The 20,629-nt window shown below is 37.5% G+C and overlaps 1 protein-coding gene across 2 annotated transcripts in view; it reads left to right on the top strand.

Annotated features, from left to right (window-relative positions):
* The window catches only part of FRY (FRY microtubule binding protein), a 182,343-nt gene that overhangs the window by 41,591 nt on the left and 120,123 nt on the right, over positions 1–20,629 (top strand). For both annotated transcript variants that reach the window (XM_068181162.1, XM_068181161.1), the window contains one exon: positions 9,375–9,574. In XM_068181162.1, coding sequence (XP_068037263.1) covers positions 9,375–9,574 — 200 coding nt within the window. The remainder of the gene's footprint in view (positions 1–9,374; positions 9,575–20,629) is intronic.

Raw genomic sequence — 20,629 nt, 5'->3', positions numbered from 1 at the left:
AGCATATGCAACAAAATGTTTGTCTAAAAATCTTACAGGAAGCTATTTTCTGATCCAACAAAACCAAAGTGGAGCTTAGCCTTTTTACCCTAGTACCTGAAAAAAGTGTAAAAGAAGTGTATGAATGCCTTCATTCAAAATCAAATTATTTTTAATCTCTATTTGAGCCCAAAGAAATCCTGGTGTAGTTTCAGAAATAAACCTCGTCTCTGTTTTAACTTTTTTAGAAAGAAACCCCAACAATTACTCCTCTGAAAATATCTTTTCACCTTTCTTCGGAGCTTTTTTTTCTTTTGGAATAACTGGAAAAGGTAAAAAATAACATTGTGAAGTTATGTAGAAAAGATACCAAGATTTTAAAATCTTTTGAAAGTATATTGTTAATCTCAAGTCAGCCTTCAAAGAGGCAGCATGTCATTACCATATAAAACACAGAAACTTAGAATTATTTTTATTTGATTTGGATCACATCAGAAGCAGCAAAGATATTTCCTTTAGTGAGAAGTCACCCCTATATAAAACACTCAAATGTGAAAATTGTAGATTTTCCACAAGATTTTGCATGTCATTTAGCGATTTTAGTCTTTAATCTCATAATAAACCAAGCAATTTCTACAATGTGTGCTGTTAAAAATCTTTATGTTATGTGCATATATTCCCACATATCTTCAGCACAGTGGTGTATATAAACAAGAAAATAATGATTTAGAGAAAAGGAGCAGAAAAATAGGTAGGTGAGCAAAGAGAATGAGAGGGAAGGAGAATTGCTTTCCTGCCTCACTCACATCTCTTGCAAAGATCTGAGATAAGAACCTAGACAATTAACCACTGTTATGCTGCTCAACCCCTGACCTTCCAGTTAGAAAGAGAGAGGGAAAGTCGGTGTCTTATTGGATGCTTAGCCAAGTCAGTGAAAAGGCCTTTAAAAAGTTGATAGACACATATGACAGGATTTCCTATTTGTTTATTTGTTTTGGAAGTCATCATTGTTGAATTGTCTGCATATGCAAGGGGAGAAAAGGTGTTCCACTCACTGCTTTCCTCTATGGGCTCTCAATCAATTACCCCTCTCTTGCAGAGAATTGCAGTACTCCTCTGAGGATTAAAAAGCTTAACACTTTCCTGCCATCAGCTGGGATGTGAGGGCCAGAAAATTGCTAGTTTGGCTAAAAAAGCCAATCCAACAGTTTTATTCTTTCCAGGGTTCTAGGTTAAACGAGAGCCTTCAGCTTCGAAGTTAACAGGCATTTCACCACATCACAAATAAAACCTGTCTATATGTTACAGTCATGTAAGGACTGTTCTAATACTTTCCTGAGTTAGGGCAAAGATACATGTATTAAATTGATTATTTTCTGGTGTGGTCCATCACAGAAAATGGCTGTTTCATAAGCATCTCTGAGTGGAATGAACATATGAACTCTTTGTAGACGTGCAGAGAAGAGCATTCCCCACAAGTGCTGTTTCAGCATCCATAAGGCCTACTGAGTGACCATATATTTATTTCCAGGTTGCATTTTGTTTTTATCCTGCAGAGGATTGGGTCTGATTGTTAAAAGATTACCGTATCTGGGACATGATCTTAGGCTCTGTTCTTCAAATCATCGCCCACCCTTGGATTAAGGGGAGGGCTGAATGAATTTATAACAAGAAATTAGCCTTATGTCCCAAAATAATAATTCTTCAGTCTCACTGAGAATACCACATGGTCTGTTTTAGGCTTGTTTTTTTATAAGATACTGAAAATAAATTCAAGAATAGAAAGTATATGCTCACACAAAAACACACACACACACACACATACACATACACACACACAGAACATTCAAGCCTCCTTTTCCTTGGGTAAAGTAGCTGGGTCGGCCAAAGCTTACATTTTATTGGCAATTCTGCCACTTCTTAGTGAATGTACTAATTAATTTGTCTCCTGTTTTCTGTCCTTGCTCTTCCTTGAGTTCACATGAAATTTGTATTCTCCTATTACGGTAAAAGGAATAGGAAGTTCGCACAAGAATTGCCAAACCAAGTCTACAGGATTTGGAACTGTCTTTTGTAGCTCCACAAGTACTGTGAAAAGAGTGGAATAAGTATATCTAAACCTGGCAACAACATTTTTTCACTAAGAACTCAGACAGAAATAAATTAAAATATTGGTCTTATCTTAGGTAAATTGGTAACCAAGTCCTGGAGTGCCTTTATCATGGAAGATATCGTCTTCCTTTCTCTTCCCCATGCCAATTTACACAAATGAATCTCCTGAGGCATGTCTCTTTAAAGAAATTAAGGAATCTGAAATGTATAAATTAGCCTTTTCTCCCTTATAGTTTCAGAATAGTCCAGCATTTGAAGATACCCATTTTGGAGAGCTGAGGTCATCTCAACACTTTATTGGATATCCTCCCAAATCTGTTCCCTTTAGACTTGTTTTCCAAATGAGCTATCTTGCTTCAGAATCTTGAATTTCTATTGTACTTTTCCCCACTGACCCTACTGTTTCTTCTCTCTTTTGTCTTATAAACTAGATAGTATTTCCTCTGGCATAAGGATTTCCAGGCTTTTGTTTTGCATGTAATTGTTTAGGTTTTATCTTTGTTGCATTGCACACCATCTATCTAATTGGTCAACCAAAGAAACTTTTCCTGAAGAATTTGGATTAAATAAGCTTTTGAAAGTCTGGGTGAGTTGGGATAGTTTCATGTCATGTTCTTGTGTGAAGACAACTGCACAAAATGACTGATTGTCTTCTCCAATAGTTGCCTGAACAGTTTTAGACAGTCTTTAGAGTCTGGAGTATTAGAACACATGTTTACTGAGATATCACAGAATCACAGAATGAACTAGGTTGGAAAAGACCTATAAGATCATTAAGTCCAACCTATGACCTAATACTTCCTCACCAACTAAACCATGGCACTGAATGCCGTGTCCAGTCCTGTTTTAAACACGTCCAGGGACAGTGACTCCAGCACCTTCCTGGGCTGACGATCCCATTGCCCAGTCACTCTTTCAGTGAAGAATTTCTTTCTAATATCCAGCCTATATTCCCCTCGGCACAGCTTCAGACTGTGTCCTCTCAGTCTGTCGGTTGTTGTCTGGGAAAATAGACACACCCCTCCCCTGACTACAGCCACCTTTCAGGAAGTTGTAGAGAGCAATAAGGTCACCTCTGAGTCTCCTTTTCTCCAGGCTAAACAACCCCAGGTCCCTCAGCCATTCCTCATAGGGCTTGTGTTCCAAGCCCTTCACCAACCTTGTTGTCCTCCTCTGGACATGTTCAAGAATCTCAATGTCATTCCTAATCTGAGGGGCCCAGAACTGAACACATGCAAATTAATTATGAAAATAATGCTTACATTAAACTAGTGCTATTAGTACATAATACTAACACACTGGAATAACATCTTCCTTGGGAATCTTACAATTTATTTCACCAAGTTAAAAATGGATCTGCTAGACCTTTAGTTTGTTTCTTTCAGCAAAAGTTTCCTTTTTTATTCTCTATCTATCGATCTTGAATTAATTGGGAATGTTCTCCTTCAAAAACTGAAACAGCAACCTTTTGTGGCACATTGACCATATCCTTGTAAATTAAATTCTTCATGCTTTATTTAATAATGTATTTTCTTTTCAATATTATAATTGCTGTTCTAAAACAAAGCAAATTTTCTAAAGAGTAATTGCAGCAGATGTACAGTGATTCTTAAGGATATGCTGTTTCTCACTGATTCTTGGCCTGGGAAAAGAAGAGATAGTGAGTTGGCTTTATCTAAAAGAATTTAGACTGTATATACTTTTGGCCAAAAGACTTAAGTTACAAAACAAAACCCATCCTGTGTTGTCACTGTGCTTTGCATTTCTATACTAATTGCTTTCAGCTTGGATTGTATGATAATACATGTGCTCGATATGTGTGGTTTGTTTTTGTCGAACTCCATTATCCTGTCTCATGTTCTTGGAGTGCCTGAAGTAGTTTCACTAATCTGTCAGCATAGTATGTACTTGTGGATAAATATAGATGTGCAGCCACTCTGTGAGTGGTCATCATCATATGCTGAAGCTAAAAATTACCCCTTTGGTTATGGAAAGGCTGAGCTGATCCGCAGGCCTGCTCTAGCTCACACATTGCAGGTCTTCAGCATTTGTCTGTTGAGAAACAATACCAAGAAACTGAAGGAAATGTCTTCCTCACAAGCAGTGAGGAAGTGTAAAACAGGATTATGAAACAACTAATTTATTTTTCAGTTTTAGTTAGAAAAGGATTCTGACTTTTCTAACTGAAGGAGTGGAACATTTCAGGTATTCACAGGCTCATGGATATTACAGTAGCATGTTGGAGAAAATCCAGCGTGATCGGCTTTATAAAGGGGCTCGGTAGGTATGAAAATACTGCAAGTTGATGTTTGCGTTTGTCTTATTAGTTTGTTCATTGCTGCTAAAGTGTAAATTTAACACAGTTTACTAAAAAAATGCAATCACTGCTTTTCTGCTTAAAGATACTGAAAATTCAGTAACTGTACGGCTGAAGTTATATCCAGTGTAACACAGATTCTTGGCTTGGCAGATCATTCAGTTGTTTTTATTCCTCTTACAGCTCTAAGAAAAATAGTACAGATCATAGCAGGGACTCTCTTATGATAATTTAATTTGGTACTCATCCCCAGTATCAGCTTTTGATAGTGCGTTGCCCTAAAACTACTGTGCTTTTTTACATCTGTTCTTCTGATGAAGGAAATTATCAATATATGGAAAAATCTAGCAGTGATTTTATGTCAGGAGGCCTTTCTGTGGCAATAGTATATTGCCACAGAATATACTATTCTGTGTAATAGTATACTGCCACAGAATATATAGTTGTGATGACAGCCATGTGTGATATTTCACTGATACTTCATATTTATTCCTTGTCTTTAATTTTTTAAAAATACATAAAAATGAAAAAATTATATGGTTGTAGCCTGCGCTAAATGAAAATACTCTGTAGGATCAGAGTATAATTTAAAAGTCTAAGAAATACAGCTTATTGCATTTAGTAGAAAAATAAGGGACTGTGTTGGAAACAAGAAAAGGTGCTTCAGACAGAATTACACCCCCAAATGGTACAGACATTTTATAGTTGGTATAGCATGGTTAAACTTTGTTACAGATTTTCGTAAGATAGGAGCTTTAAATATGGATACAACTTTCTAAACTTGATCTGTAGATTCTCTGCTATTGCAGAGTCCTTGGGAATCGGGGTTACCATGATCTCCTCCATGTGCATCACCATTCATTCTCCTGCGGGATGAGCTACTTTTCTCTAGGTTGAGGGTTTAGCTTGTGTGGTGATCAACACCCTAAAATATGTAGACATTCAAACTAAATGCTTCTGTGGTCTGTTCTGGTACTTTTCTTTGTGTAACATTTATTACTTTGAAATCAGGCAGTAAAAACTAAACTTGTTAAGGAGATCAGTATCTCAAATTGAGTATAACTCCTTCCTTCCACTAGCCAACTCCCTCCATGTATCTTCAGCATGAACCCACACAAATTATATATGGCGATTTCTCATGTCAAAATTATGCATTTTATTTAATGGGGCAGGATTTCACTGATGGTAGATGGCGAAACTGAGCCCATCCTTTTTACTGCTACTTCTAAGGCTCACGTTATAATGTGTCAACATAAAGGAACCAACCAGGGATGACTTTAATGCAGCTACTTCTTAAATTTTGAGTCCTTGATTTCCAATTTTATGTCTCAGAGGCAACTTTTTTTGGTGAGTTTTATAGGGCTCTCAGTCTAGGCATCAAAGCTATATTCTGTTAATGCTCATGCATTATCAGTATAGAAATCAGTGATAGTCTTGTCACTGGGCCAGATTTTTTCAATGCAAATATGAAACATATGGAAATGCTGGAGATAATGAAGCTAAAAGATGCCTTAGAAAGCCAACCTATATATAATAGTTCATGACCAACTCATGATCAACTCCAGACCCTCAGAGTGTTGGCAATGTTAGCTAAAGATGCTTAAATGGAGCTAACAGCTACAAAATGGTCTTTTAAAAACTTGAACTAAATCAATGTCATATGTCAGTCATTTCTCTAACTGCTGTAATTGCTGTAGTAATGATAGATGTTAACCCCTAGGATGTGCTTTTTCTGCATTTGGGGAAAAGCTGTGAAGTTCTTTATTTCTGAGAAGAACTAGAAGAAAAATTCTTGGTGCACTGGCAAATCTCATAAATAATTGCATTCCTCTATTACAGTGTGCAAATAAGTGATTTTTTGGTTAGATGTCTGGGAAAAAAAATTAAATCCACCTGTGTCACAAACCTAACAGAGTCATTGTTAAAAGGCTTCCTACTAACAATGACTATGTGGATTTAAATTCCAGTCTCAGAATCCTGGCTGAATGCTCCGATGATTGAAGATAAGGGTGGCAGCTCCCAGGTAGCATGGCTGAGGTTTGGCCAGGATGTGGAGCATGCCTCCTCTCACACACCGCCTGCTTGCCTCCCTTGAATCCCCCCGATGTTCTGAGCTTAGTAGCCAGGTTTGAAGCAGAATTGCCGAGGAACAGAAGGCAAGTTTGTGTTCGATTAGATTGCTGCAGATTCCTCCGAGAGGCAGCCTGGGCTGGCTGCCTGGCCCCAGCCCGGAGTGTTGTGCTTGGCAGGGGCCGCATTGGCGAGCAGCCCTCCCACCCGGCCCGGGCACAGCGCTGGGCGCCGAGCCTGGGAGCGGTGCGGGGAGCCCGGCGTGCTGGCGCTGCCAAGGACGGGGCTTGGGCGGCACAAAGGACACAAATCCTTAAGAAAGTTGGTTTCGCTACTCACCAAAAAAATTTCTTGACTGAGCACTTGGAGATCGAGCTGATTTCATGGGTAGATGTGAGCCGGTCGAAACCACACATTTGGCAAATACATTCCTAATTGTAAAAATGTTGTCTGACTCCATCGTAAAGCTATTTGTGGTGAGATTTCCATTGCCTAGAGTATTTGATAGTCCATAAAAATTTGCATCTGATCCTTTGCATCCCACTGTCTTCGTGTTTAATTTTTAAGAGAGCCTGGGTGATGACAGAGGACCAGTAACACACTCTTCTCCGGTGGCACTTTATTCAGTACTTTGAAGTAGATTATTGTTGAGAACAACAGTGTATTTTTAGAACAAGTTTTGTGTAGTATGAATGTAGGAGTTTTATGCACTTTGTTTCTTGCAAAGAGTCATAATGCCAGCAAGATTCTATGATAATGTTTTTGCCCTCAAAAATCTAGTGAAACTTTGCAGGAAACAAATCTAGCAGGAAACATCTGTCACAGTGGGAGAAGTGCTGCTGCTGTGCTGAAGAGTGATGCTGTACCTCATCAGTGAGGGGTTATTTTCAAAGAAAAGTATAGATGTGTTACGCTTGCAGAATAATAGCTACATGAAGAGAAGCATTTCTGTCTTCTATTATAGTCATATAGGAACTTCTAAACTGATTTTTCTAAAGGAAAACATGTTCTCTTTTCTCTAGTGGATCCTTTATTATTTTTCACTGTGTAATTTGGGGTTCTTATTTAAAAACACTGAAACCATAAAGTTTCTTCTTTTAATTTTTTTTTTCATTTTTGTTCAGCAATGGAGTGTTAATGTCCATAGGAAAGGTCAAAAATCTAATTTATTGTTAAAACAATCATATGTCCCTAATACTTAAAGTTAATTTCAGTAACACTTACAATTCTGTACCTCAAAGGAAAAGTGGTACTAAAGGTATTAGATGTAAGGCAATCATCATTGTAGTTCATTCTTCTTTCTTTCTTTCTTTGCAACTTGGATGTGACATATAATGTAACACTCTGGAGTGCAGTGCTATGGGGAAGTGCTGTAATGGTTTTAGTTCACAATGTTTCCATGGTTGGTATTGCATTAAAGCATCTCTGTCCCAATCACAAGTAGCGCTCGTGGGCATTGTGACACTTTTATTGCAGTCAGAGTGGATAATGGCTGCTCTTGCCCGTGTTACTTAATTTGCTACTTTTAAAGTTTCTGGCAAAACTAACCCAGAGAGGGTGCTACCAGTATCTGCCTGAACACCAAACATTACTTTTATTGCCAATAAGAGCTGAGCCCTGAGGATTTTGGGTTGTAAATCTTATGTGTAATGTGTAAAATGGTAACATATGAAGTGCTTCCATTTATTTTTCCTTCATTCACAGAAAAACAGAAAGTAGAGCTCAGTCTTGATACTTGTTATGGGGAATTCCATCGCAGGATAATTTAGGTTGGAAGGTATCCCTGGTGGATGATTAGTCCAACCCCAACTTGCCTACCATCTAGGGAAGATTTCTTGGGACCTTGTCTGGTCAACTTTCAAGTGTCTCCAAAAGTGAAGTTTCTGCTGTATCTCTGGACAACATGTATCAGTGTTTGATCACCCCCTCACAGTGGAAATTATTTCCATACATCTAATAGAAATTACTCACATTAAAACTAGTATCTGTTGCCTCTTGTCCTCTCATCCTCAGCTCAAAGAAGAATCTAGTTCCTTGGCATCTTTGCTATACTCCATTAGGTAGCTAAAGAGCGCAATAAGATTCTCTTCTCAAGGTTGAATGGGTCCAACACTCTCAGCCTTTACTAACCTAGCAATCCCCTGACCATCTTTGTGGTCCTCTCTTGGCCTTGCTTCAGAATAGCAATGTCATTCTTGCATGGGAGAGCACAAATCTGAACAAAATACACCAGATGTAATCTCAAAAGTGCCAGATGGATCTGTAGGGTTTGGCACTTTCAGGAAAGCTAATGCATAATTAATACTTTTTGGCTGTGGAAAACATTCCGTGTCTTACTTTTCATGTAAGATTTATACTGGTAACATGTATGTTGTTTTTTGAGTCATTCTTGACTGACCTCAGTATAGATTACAGGAGAATAAGATCCTTTACAACTCATCATAGTCAAAAGACCAGACTCCTGACTTCTGCAAGGCTAAGCCAGCTTGAGTAGCAATAAAGAATAAATTTTTGTTACTTGACAACTGAGTTACAGGTCTGGCTTGCATGCAAAAGATTGCATGCAAAAGATAAAAAATGAGGGTGTTTTTCAGTTAGGTGTCAGCAAGTCTTACTATGTAAAAAAAAAAAAAAAAAGAGGCTTGAGTATGCACTCTATAGTAAACACCACTCAATTTTAATATAAAAGATTTCATCTTTGATTTCTTCTTACAGATAGATAATGTATATTTTACCAATGGTACCATGGAAGTTATATTGACGTGTTGTGTATTTCTTTGATTAAGCAGCTAGTCTCCAATTTTGCTTTGACAGTGTAGTGAGCTGTTGAGGTGCTCTGTGAAACTTAAACCATGTTGAATTACCCAGAAGTTAATGTGCCTTTTCTACATTTCAGCTTCTCCAGTTGGTAACGGATATATCAAGCCACCTGTCCCTCCTGTTTCTGGTACACAGAGAGAAAGAGGACCCCCAGCCATGTTGCCCATCAGCATTGACCCGGACAGCAAACCAGGCGAATATGTCCTGAAGAGCTTGTTTGTTAACTTCACTACCCTGGCTGAACGCAAGATTCGCATCATCATGGCAGAACCTCTTGTGAGTAAAAAGAAACTCCATGTATATATGTGTACTGTGCTTTGAATTTGTTTTAAAATCAGGCTTGCTTGCTGTGCAATGAAGAATATTTTGCTTGTTGTCTGTGTTGGAGTTTGATATTGTTTCCCAAACTGTAAGATCTGCTGCTATGGCAATTAGAATGTTGTGGGAGAGGGCAGAGGTATGAAAAATATGCCATAGGGGTGACATGAAAAGGAATTAATATTTAATTACTGTTTGCAATGTGGGCACACAGTAATGGGATTGAGAGGCAGAAGGGGTGTCAGCCAGCATAGATTTCACAGCTGGGAGAGCAGTCACTTGAGTAAAAATAGATTAGAAAATACTGAAATATGATAAAAGCAATATTTCTGAACATTACAGGTTTTTAGCTAAAACATGAAAATGGCTACCACTGCTGGCTCCACTTTTAGTTCTGACAGTAGTAGATTTCATAATCTAACAGAAGACTATAGTACCTATTTTCCAGATATGAAAAAGCATGCAGCACTTAAGAAAGGAGTTACATTACAAGGTCTTTCACAGTGAGAGAGCCATTGTTATTTGTGTTTTTAGGCAAATCTAACACACAAGTATGTCTGTTACAATTTGTCTTATGCAACTGAACTTCCAGGACTTTGCTCATTTAACTTGAGATTACATTTTATATACATTCTTGCTATTTTGATTAAGGAAGAATATTTCTATAATTTATATTTTAGGTCTGATGAGGTAAAAAAACCCCAAGACATAAAAATAACCAGAAATCTCTACTTCTTTACTATAAGGGAACTTTAATAAAATCTTAGAATGTTTTTGTTATAAAGTCCAATGTAGAATACTTAGTTCAGTTCCCCATTTTCAGGATATTTTGAGGGGCAAAATTAAAATTTTGTTTATTCTGATTGCATCTGTTTAGCTTTGATTTAGATTCAGATGCATATGATGCTTGGAAAGTTTTACCAGGCTTTCTTCTGAAACATTAGCTAGATGCAAGATGACAGAGCTATCTTATGTAATTTGGAAATAACACCAAAAAAAGCTTACAGTAAAGAATATTATGACAAAAATCCATTTTTTTCTTCTTTGATGAGTTCCCTCCAAATCACAAGAAGTAGAATAAACTGACAGCCATAGTGTAGATCCTTTTAAAAAATAAAAGACCAGCAGCTATTTATTACCATGCAGTCTTCCTGTAATGCCCAGAGAACATCTTCACAATTTTAAAACAAAATGTGTATAAAATTACTTGACAAGATCAGGAAAACAGCAAGAAGACCAGTACTCAGGACATAATTTCCTTGCAGCCCTTTTGTTACTCTTAAACATGAACCTCTGCATTTTAATGTAAGATTTCAGGCATAGATTTATTCCCATTTCACCTTGTGTTAAGATGATTTTGAGTTGCTGTGTGGTAGGTAATATGTTGTTTTTTTCACTTTGAGAAACTATTATTATCTGAATGTTGATCTTATTCTAGAGGTTATTCAATGGAATTTTATTTGCTAAATTCAATGCAGAATGTAAAAATATTACAAGAGACTGGAATGTCACCTTCTTGTCATCATTTTCAGAATGTATTTTTTACAGAGGTCTGACCATGAGACACAATAATTCAATTATGTACTCACATCTCATTAGTACGAATAAAACTTACAAGCTATGGCATGCTGCTGTTTGAGGTTGGCAGTGACCAATGAGTGAGCAGGGTTCTGTAGACATTCAGTCAAAATGATCTTGAAATAATTAGCTTGTAATGAAAGAAGTGACAAAGGAAAATGGCAAAAATTATTCTCAAATAACAGCTAAGAATATAAGTCTACCCTTTTTGTGAGGTAGCTGCTGGATGTTTAGCAGGTTTTTCCCCACATTTTAATCAACTGATTAGCATTGTGACCAGGAGGTCCCAGGGATTTGGGAGACGAAGTTTATAAATTGATGGTAAAAAGTTACCTTTTGGCCATTTTTCACAATAGGTAGTCAGATGGTGAACTCTTTGAAGTTTATGTTCTAATTAAACTCAAGTGTACTTCAAAGGAAGTCAAACATGCACAGTGCTCAACACTGAGATATTTCTAGTTTGATATCTCCAAGTCATTACAAGATATGACAGTTTAATTTCATAATGAGTGATGAATACTTAGGATATCTTCTAGAGAAGATAAAATGATCTGTTTATGAAATTGTTGCCTTTGCATCTCTTTTATCACCAAGTGTAGCTCACATTGAAGCTCCAAAGTTACTGTGGTTAAAATAAATATTTATTGATACCTTTTTTACCTGGATCATTCTTTTGATACATATATTCTGCCTGCTTATACTTCCTGATTATCATTACTGTTGGATTTATGAATTTTTCTCTCCATTTCTTTGGGTTCCATATGCCCATGTGATACATCAGTCTCTTTTTTGTGGTGCACACAGAGCTGAAGTGTAAATACAGTGTTCTGACAACTAAGTTGGAAAACCATGTTTGTGTCACACCATGAGCTGCAGATGCTAGAAAGGCACTAGAAAGATTTGCTATTTTCTAGGGAGTCAGTGAAGGGCACAGCAAATCCCACACCTTTCCTGCAGCCCCATGAGGTCTCATCTGGGATAGCAATATTCCAATGGGAGAGAAGGTAGAGGGCAATGTCACCTATTCCTCCTGCTGCCTTGGCTGGCAACTGAGTATCATTTGATGTTGTGGTTACTGGATCTGGCAGTGATCATCATAAAACACTCTCCCCAGTTAATATATTTTCTAGACATGAGTATAATGTCAACTATCCACTGCTAAGTCTTTAACAAGTTAAAATGGAAAACTTTTGTTTCCAGCTTTGACATTTTTGTCGGCAGAATATTTTATTCAGAATTTCAGGTCAATTTTCCCCTTTTTAGAATCTCTAATATATAAAAAACCAATTCAGTAATTATAAGTTCACAATAATGTGGCTAATTTTTAATGATTAACTACTGTACCCAGATTGTCAAGTTATATTATTTCAAATTAAAAGTATTTGACAGCAGACTTGATTAAAGTGGATGGTTCAGTTTATGAAATTAAATTCCCATAAATGAAATGTAAATAATTTTTGCTTGATAATCTTTAATAATTTCCTGGTTCTTTTCTGTAGATTATTGTTCTTATTTGTGACAAATGGTAAGATTTTATTTCGCAGACCTTTTTTAACAGCTTATTTTATTCATATTTAATTTTTAGAATTTTTTATTCTAAATCTTCTCTGCATTGCTTCACTTATAAACACAATCTGATATTTTATTACTGCTGATTTTTTTCAAGCAGTGGTGACCTTGAAATGAAGCTAGAAAGAGGAAGCCATGGAAATATCCTTACGAGTTCAAATGAAAGAATATGTATCATAGGAGAAAACCCAGAAAACAGTTTCCTATTTTAGGACTGTTGATTATCACTTTGGGTAATAATTCATCCTGTGCATACAGAGCAGGCTAATCTTTAAATACAGCTTTCAGCAGTACTTACACACAGCTGTAGACATTGATAAAACATAGGGAGCTACAGGCATTGACAGTTGTTAATGGTTAATTTAGCTGTTGGTAAACTTTCATTATGCTTTTCTCCTGCAAGCATCTTCTTTTACTGAGCTTGTATAAATTCAGGATCTCTCTGAATACTGAACTCAAGAACAGAATTGACTCATTATAGGATTGGGAGTATAAGCATATTAATGTATTCTGCATGCAACTCTTTCCTTTTATTACACAGGTTTCATCTCACCATTAGGAGAAAACCCTGAAAGGAGTGATGTGGTTGACACTAGTGTCTTTATTACTTCCATTTCCTTAAAAGCTTGATGACATTAAAATAGAGATCCATTTCAAGACAGGGCTGGTGATAACAATATAGCACATGGTTCAGAAGACTTTGAAAAAAAGGAAAGAATAATGCAAATTGCAGACACTGACCAACCAATACGCATAATGGGACTGGTTTTTGATTAGCTTCAGTCTAGGCTTCACTTTCTCTAGGCAGGAGAATAATATGCTAAGAACAGACCTGGGAGAAAAGGAAGTGGGTTTTTTGCTTTCTGAGGACTGGGCTGTGATATCTAGTAAGATTTATAATACCAAGCAGTTTTATCCCACAGCTGTAATATAGAATTTTCTGGTTTACATGGACTAAAACTCCAGCTGCATCACACCAGGTGACAACTCCTTGGCTGTCACCTGTAATGACACACATTACCACTACATGTATTTTACATTTGAAGTCCTCATTAATAGTTTGGCATGTACAAGGACTTTGGACCCTGGTTTGTTCACAGTGAACTCACAGTAGTTACTGTAAGGAGCAAGTAATTTCCTGGAAAAGAGGAAAGGCAAGCCACCTTGCTCTGTTCTGGCTATTCACTCAGAATACATATGCCCAGACAAATTGACAGTTGCATGACTTTATTTGAATACATTTGTGCAAATATATATTGAAAATTCTGTTCTCTTTTCTCATACAAAACCTATCTCCCTAGAAGATAGGGAGATGCTATAAATGCTACAAGCATGCCAGCTTCCTATTGTCATCTGTCCCTATCCACTTCTGTGTCACTGAAGGATTATGCCTCTGACCATTAATCTAATTCTTTTATTCCACAAGTGTTTGTGCTAGTCAAAATCTTGTAAAGCATGTGGCTATCAATCCCAGCTGTAAGGACCTCATGATTCATAATACCATACCTCTGTATCTAATGTCTCATAATTCTTTATTTCCACTGTATTATTTATTTAGCATTTGAATAATGGAAATAAATATTATTATAGTAGCTTTTTTAGACCTAATTGCAACAAATAATGTGTAGGTATTAAAAATAATTATTCTTAATTGTTCTTTCAAGAATTGTCTCTAAAGTACTTAAGATGCTTCTTTATGAAATTCTGCCTCACTTTATTATACTGTGCTGAGGACTGTTCTCTCACCTCCTCATAAGAAAGTGAAAGTAATATGCACAGCATATTACTTCAGGTACTCAATAAGTAACCAGAACGTGCGTGGTCTTTTCATTGTATGGAGCCCCACAGATCTGTTACAGTGGATGTGTTAAGTGAATATGCAAATCTATGTCAGTCAGTCGTAGGACAGTCTGGAGGACCAAGAACAGTCATTCACCTCAGGAGAGGATCTGTCTCCTAGTCCTCCCAGAAAGTGTCAGCTCTGCAGAGTTCCTTTTCTGCAAGTCATTGATTGGATCCTGGGTCAGCTTTTTAGACTAGTAGCTGGTCTCAGGATTTTATTCAACTTCTAGCCATACCTAAGGACTTCTCATTGCCCAGAGAAGCTTTAAGTACCCAATCCCCAGAAGTATTCAAGACCAGAACAGAGCAATCTGATCTAGTGGAAGGTGTCCCTGCCCATTCAGTGTCCATGCCCAGGAGGGTTGGAGTTTGATGATCCTTCCAACCCAGACCATTCCATGATTCTGTGATTCTGAGTTTAAATTCTGCGTGGACTGTCTCCTCGTTTCTGTTTCCTTTTGTTTCAGACTTTCCAGCAGCTAACTTCTCTGTTTCAAGAAATCAATTAAGCAGAACAATGGTTCAGTCATCACTCTTCCCTCCTTCACTAATCAGCTTCCCTTGGGAGTTCACTGGCTTTCCAAATATAGTCCAGTCCACTGGTGATAATGAAGCTCAAGCTGGGCCAGATCAGTGTGTCCTTTTCTCCAGCAGAAGGAAAGGCAGCTAAGCCTGGGAGATCTCTTCCATGAAATAAGCAAGCTGTACTCAGGAACTCAAAGGATGTGAAAGCATAAAATCATGGGAAAGATTGGCCTTTTGTACAAAAGATGGAGAGCAATCAAATATAACAAAGTCCAGTGGCATAAAGTTCCTTCACTTCCCCCTTCCACTTACCACCTCAGATATAATATCTTCCTCCAATTATCTCAGTATGTGTCTCAGGCTGAGACCTGTGGCAGAAGCCAGGCACTGAACAGTATAGAGCTAGGGTGGGTAATCTCAGGACGATTATCTACCAGAATAATTATCTTCCAGTTATCTTCCAGAAAGACCTAGAAAGGTTTGCATGATTGAAGCAGTGATCATAGATCAGCTATCTTCTGTGTAGTTCAGGGGGACATATTGCAGAATTGAAACACAGAAGTTGAGGGAAAAGAGCATGAAGTATGTAGCTGGGAAAAAAAAGAGCTGGAGGAAGAGACAAATGTAGGGTTTCAGAAATAATCGTAGGGAGTGCAGGAGAACAGAGAGAGCATCCAGTATGGTCTGATTCCAACATCCATATGAGACTGAGGGGAACCTTTATGCCATTTAGCAAGTCAAGAAGGAAACAGACACATTTTTGCATAGACATTGGCATCGTCATTTGCACTTAGATACAGGTCCATAGAACACTCACACATTTCAGAGACAGTGTCAGTGGTCACTTGCTCAGTGCTCTCAGGGTTTCCATGGCTGAGTGTGCGTGCAGAATGCTGTTTGGGACATAAGCAGAGCTCATTCCAATGGCAAGGCTGCAGGCTGGTCGCTGTCCCTCGGTCTCATTACTGCATGGATACAGTTGGAGGATAGTCAGTGGCACATACAATGGTTCAAATTGCTAGGAGAATTTAACATTGCAAGATAAGATTCAATCCAAGGTCACTGAGGCTGACACACTGCATCACATGTTGGCCAATGCTTGCAAATATAGCAGAAAACCTACCACATGCCCTTAATCACATTATTGTGTCGTTTAAGGATATAGGCTATCAGCACTCTCCAGAAAATGAAAATCCTACTGCAGTCCAATCTTATCACTGAAGTCTGTCATTATGAAGGACAGAAGAAAATCAAGTGTACACTTTGGTAGCATTGTTGGCAGATAAGTAGCAATTCAGTAAAGAGGTATCTTCCCATAACTTCACAACAGCTTTTAGAGTCGCATTTGAAGTCAATGAGGTACTGCTTAATTTATTTGACCCGGCATATCTGGTGGCATGAAAAATATGAGAAAACTTGAAATAACTACCTCCTAAATTGGAGATCCACCCAATAAGGTCTTGTTTCACTAGCTGAGCATGCTGTACGTGTGGAACCTATGGCTTTTAGGGCCAACATACTTGTAGCAAAAGAACAGTGAAGGCTTACATTAGCTCTGCAAGGGCATCTGGCATCCTCCTTGAAAGTCTGTCAAATCAGTACCAGTAACCAGTAGGAAAAAGGCTTCAGATCAAATCACCTGGTGACACCTCTCATATGGTACAGTTACAGCCTTTGAAAAAAACACATAGCCAAGAAAGGTCCAAGTAATAGTAATACACTTTCCTTATGTCTTTTTCTGTTCTGTGAAAACAGGTGCACAGTTGGTGACAATAAGTATCTACCTGATGTAGATGTCATTTGCTGTCCTTTATTACCCCTCGCTGTTAGAGTCTTGAGAGAATATGGTTCCTGTTTGCAGAGATCTCTGTTGTGCTTGGAGCAGCCCTGCAATTACAGCCCTAAATTTATTCAAATCAACTGATAAGGGCTTCCTATAGGCTTTATTAAATTAGGTCACATTATTCTGAGTGGGTAACCAGTGGTCAGGGCCCTAAGGGCACTAATAAGCCCTAATGGCCTCCTCTGAGTCTCTCCCACACCTGCCCACAGGCCAGGACCCATTCCCAGGTTTGGGAGCAATTAGTCCCTGCCACAACCGCCACAACACTCTCCTGCTCCAACAGCCCTACCCCCTCCCTGTCAGGGGCCTTACTGAGCCAGGTCACATAGCTGAAAATCCTTAATAAACATTAATAAACGTTAATAAACAGTTGAAACAATATATTGAATAGCAGTTTCATGGGAAGGTCTTAACATAGACTTGGAAGTTTTGATCTCCATCATCATTATTGTTCTTATTGTTACATGGAAATTACTGTATCAAACAGTTTTTTAGAGCATCATGCTTATTCCAGTCCAACAGGCTCATAAATGAAAGATCTTGGACTCTCATACTGCATCCTATGACACCACTCTTGACTGAGGCCTTATTACATTCCCTACCCTAGTAAATTAGGTTACAATCAACAAAGTTTTATCTTCTTATATTGGATTTTTTTAGGTTGGAATCACTAACACAAGGCTGTGATGGAATTATGGTGTCAATATTAAGTGCCCACACTTTGTCTCCAGATGGTCTTTTTAAATTTATCATACTTACATGTTGTAAAATCTACCTCTTTCTGTACACTGTAGTATTGGAATAAATAAAATCAGGAAAAACCAAGGGACAGTGTTGTAATACTAACCAGGAGGATCCTAACAGAGGATTTTGATGTGTTCATTAAGTTATGATTTTGAAAAGGCATTCCTGTTAAAACAAACCCTGACAACAAACAGCCAAGAAAATTTCCTTTCTCACATGTGCTAGAGTGTACTTCAAATCTCAGTAAAGTTATCCTTAGTATTCTTTTCAACTTACAGGTTTCACAAAAGCATGTATTTGAAATATTTCTTTAAGCTTTCACAAAAGCATGTCTTTAAAATACTTCATTCAGAGCTGGTCCACTAGTAGTTATCAGCTTTTTTGGGCTTAAAATATTGTAGTAAAAGAAACATTTTACTTCCTGCCTACAATAAAGCATCTTACTTTGCAATGGATAATAGAAATGCTGAGATTAGTAGGTTTGTTGTTTGGATTTGTTGGGGTTTTTTGTTTGGGTTGTTGTTTTTTGGGGTTGTTTTGTTTTGTTTGTTTGTTGTTTTCTTGACTTCGTTTGGTTTAGTTTTGTTTTCTGGGGTTTTTTTTGCTGTTACCTGTATATCTGTAACAGCATTTAACTTTTGTTTAAAGTTTGCAACTGTTTATTGCCAACACTGAGTTGAGGGAATTTTTATTCTGTTCAGATAAGAATGGTAGAGTTCTTGAGTTGCTTGCTAAAGGCTAGTGAAAGAAAATTGGTTATGTTTGTTGGGAGTTGTTTCTTTTTTTTTTTACATGCTATGTTATCTTGGGAAAGTAGCAGTGCTAATTTTTGTACTTTGCCTCAAATAGCAATCTCTAGTTCGGTAGGTTTGCTTCTTTCTTCAGGATACTTGAAATTTACTTCCATAGAGTATCACTTCTGAAAATCAATTTGGTATTTTTTTGGCCTGTTTGGCCATTTTTTCTCTGACATGTCAGTTACTTCAGACTATACATTCACATGACTAAAATTTATGTGTCCACATTTTAGTTTTCTTGGTAGACAGCCTAGGTAAAAGATGTCTTTTGTAGAGAATGTGGTAATCAGACAAAAATTAGCCTGCAATACCTGATGTGATGACATAGTCTACCATGAAATCAGAACAGTGCATGACGAGGATGCCAAAGAGTCAAAGCCAGGGAGTGAAAACCTGTATTTGAAGCTGAACGGATGTTTTCCTGTATTTTTATATTCAGCAGTACAGGCACATCCTTTTCCACATGAACAAAACAGAAGAGCTGTTACAAAAAAACCCCAAAGCAATTACATGAAGAATAGACTCAGTAATACTGAGCTTGTCTTTTAAACATGCACCTTTCATTATTTATGTGCATTAACTGTAATGACAAGTAGGTTTTTGACTTGAGCTTGTTAAATAATTGTTTTGTTTTGGAGATGTAGCATATTTTTACATATATTTCATAGCCACTTGGAATATGCTTATTTCCACTATATGAACTACCATGCACAATTAGCATTGCTTTTTTTACTCAATTTTCAACAGTTAAATGAAGTCCATCACAGTTTTTGTTAAAATTTTGTGTATCTGTTATTTTGTCTTATGCAAAGTTGTGGTGTTTCCTTGAAGCTGTATTATCATATCTTTTTTATTATGTTTGCCTTTAGAATTTCTGGTTGCTGTATGCTTAGAATTTCAAAGGTTAATGAGGGAAATCTCCTTTATTTTACTCTCTGTGTACTGTGGTCACTGACACATTTTTTAAAAGCGTTTAGCAGCTAATTGATGCTAAGAGAAGTCAAAGATTCTGTTGTCATCCACTGAACAGGCAGTTTATATCTTTATGCATGAGGACCTGCTGACTTGCAAAGAATAGTTAATGAAAACAGGACACTAATTTGCCTGTTTCATAGAACTTGCAGGTGGGAGACAGTTGGGAGACTATCAGAGTAAACAGATTATCCTTTTCAGTCAAAAAGCTTGGCTCTCTTAAATGCTTAGGTATAAATTAATTATACTCTTTGGGGTGGTGGTGGGAATTCTCAAATAGTGAAAAGGTATGTAAGTGACAAAAATCATTTTCTGAGAAGTTCAGAGCTATTTCTGTACAAGAGCTTTTTTTTGTGAACACAGACTGTTCCATATCCAATTTTGAAAGGGCCAAACCGAAGTAAATACTCACAAGTTCAGCTTCATGAGCCTGCTCAGTGCAGGATCAGCACAGATCCATTCTGGGAGGGAGAAGGCAGGAGCACACAGCTGGAGAGGAGGACAAGGGTTACCCATCACACGAGCACAGGATTGACAGTGATGCCTTTTCCTGTTTTTGTATGTACAAAATAATCAAGGCAAAAAAAATAATAATTGCATGTTTGGGAGCAAACCTTTTCCTAAAAACACCACTTCTCTTTCCTGCTGAAAAGTATATAAGACAGAGTTGTTCATTTCAGGGAGAGAGGGCTGATGGGATGATTCATCATAAGAAGAAGGAATCACACTTGGGGATTTTCGGGCTCTTAATATTGTGCTTATATGTATTTTACATATGTTGTAGCTGTAGTAGTTGAATGTGATCTATGTCTACTCCATTTTATGTGAAAAGGTCTTCTTTCTGTTAGGTGTGTCTTCCACCCCAGAAGAGCACTCAGTAGAGTATGTCTGGCTGTTTTTTAGTGTGCAGTGCAAAAGTTTAAATTTGTGCAAAAATATCCTTTCACCATGCTTTTAGGGAGAAAAAAAAAGGGGTTTTATCTCAATCAGTAATACAGTAGCCTGTCACAGTTCAGTAGGAAAAACAGGCCTAATGGTTGATGAGATTAGAAATAGCTTTAAGGGGCATTATATGTCATTATATCATGGTGACATAGTGAAGCTTAATAGGCACTACAACATCCTTTTGTTTTTATGTTTCTG

Source organism: Anomalospiza imberbis, chromosome 2, assembly GCF_031753505.1.
Source record: "Anomalospiza imberbis isolate Cuckoo-Finch-1a 21T00152 chromosome 2, ASM3175350v1, whole genome shotgun sequence".
NCBI classification, from domain to species: Eukaryota; Metazoa; Chordata; class Aves; order Passeriformes; family Viduidae; genus Anomalospiza; species Anomalospiza imberbis.
The sequence above is the reverse complement of the archived record's forward strand: the minus strand, read 5'-3'. Positions and strand labels throughout refer to the sequence as shown.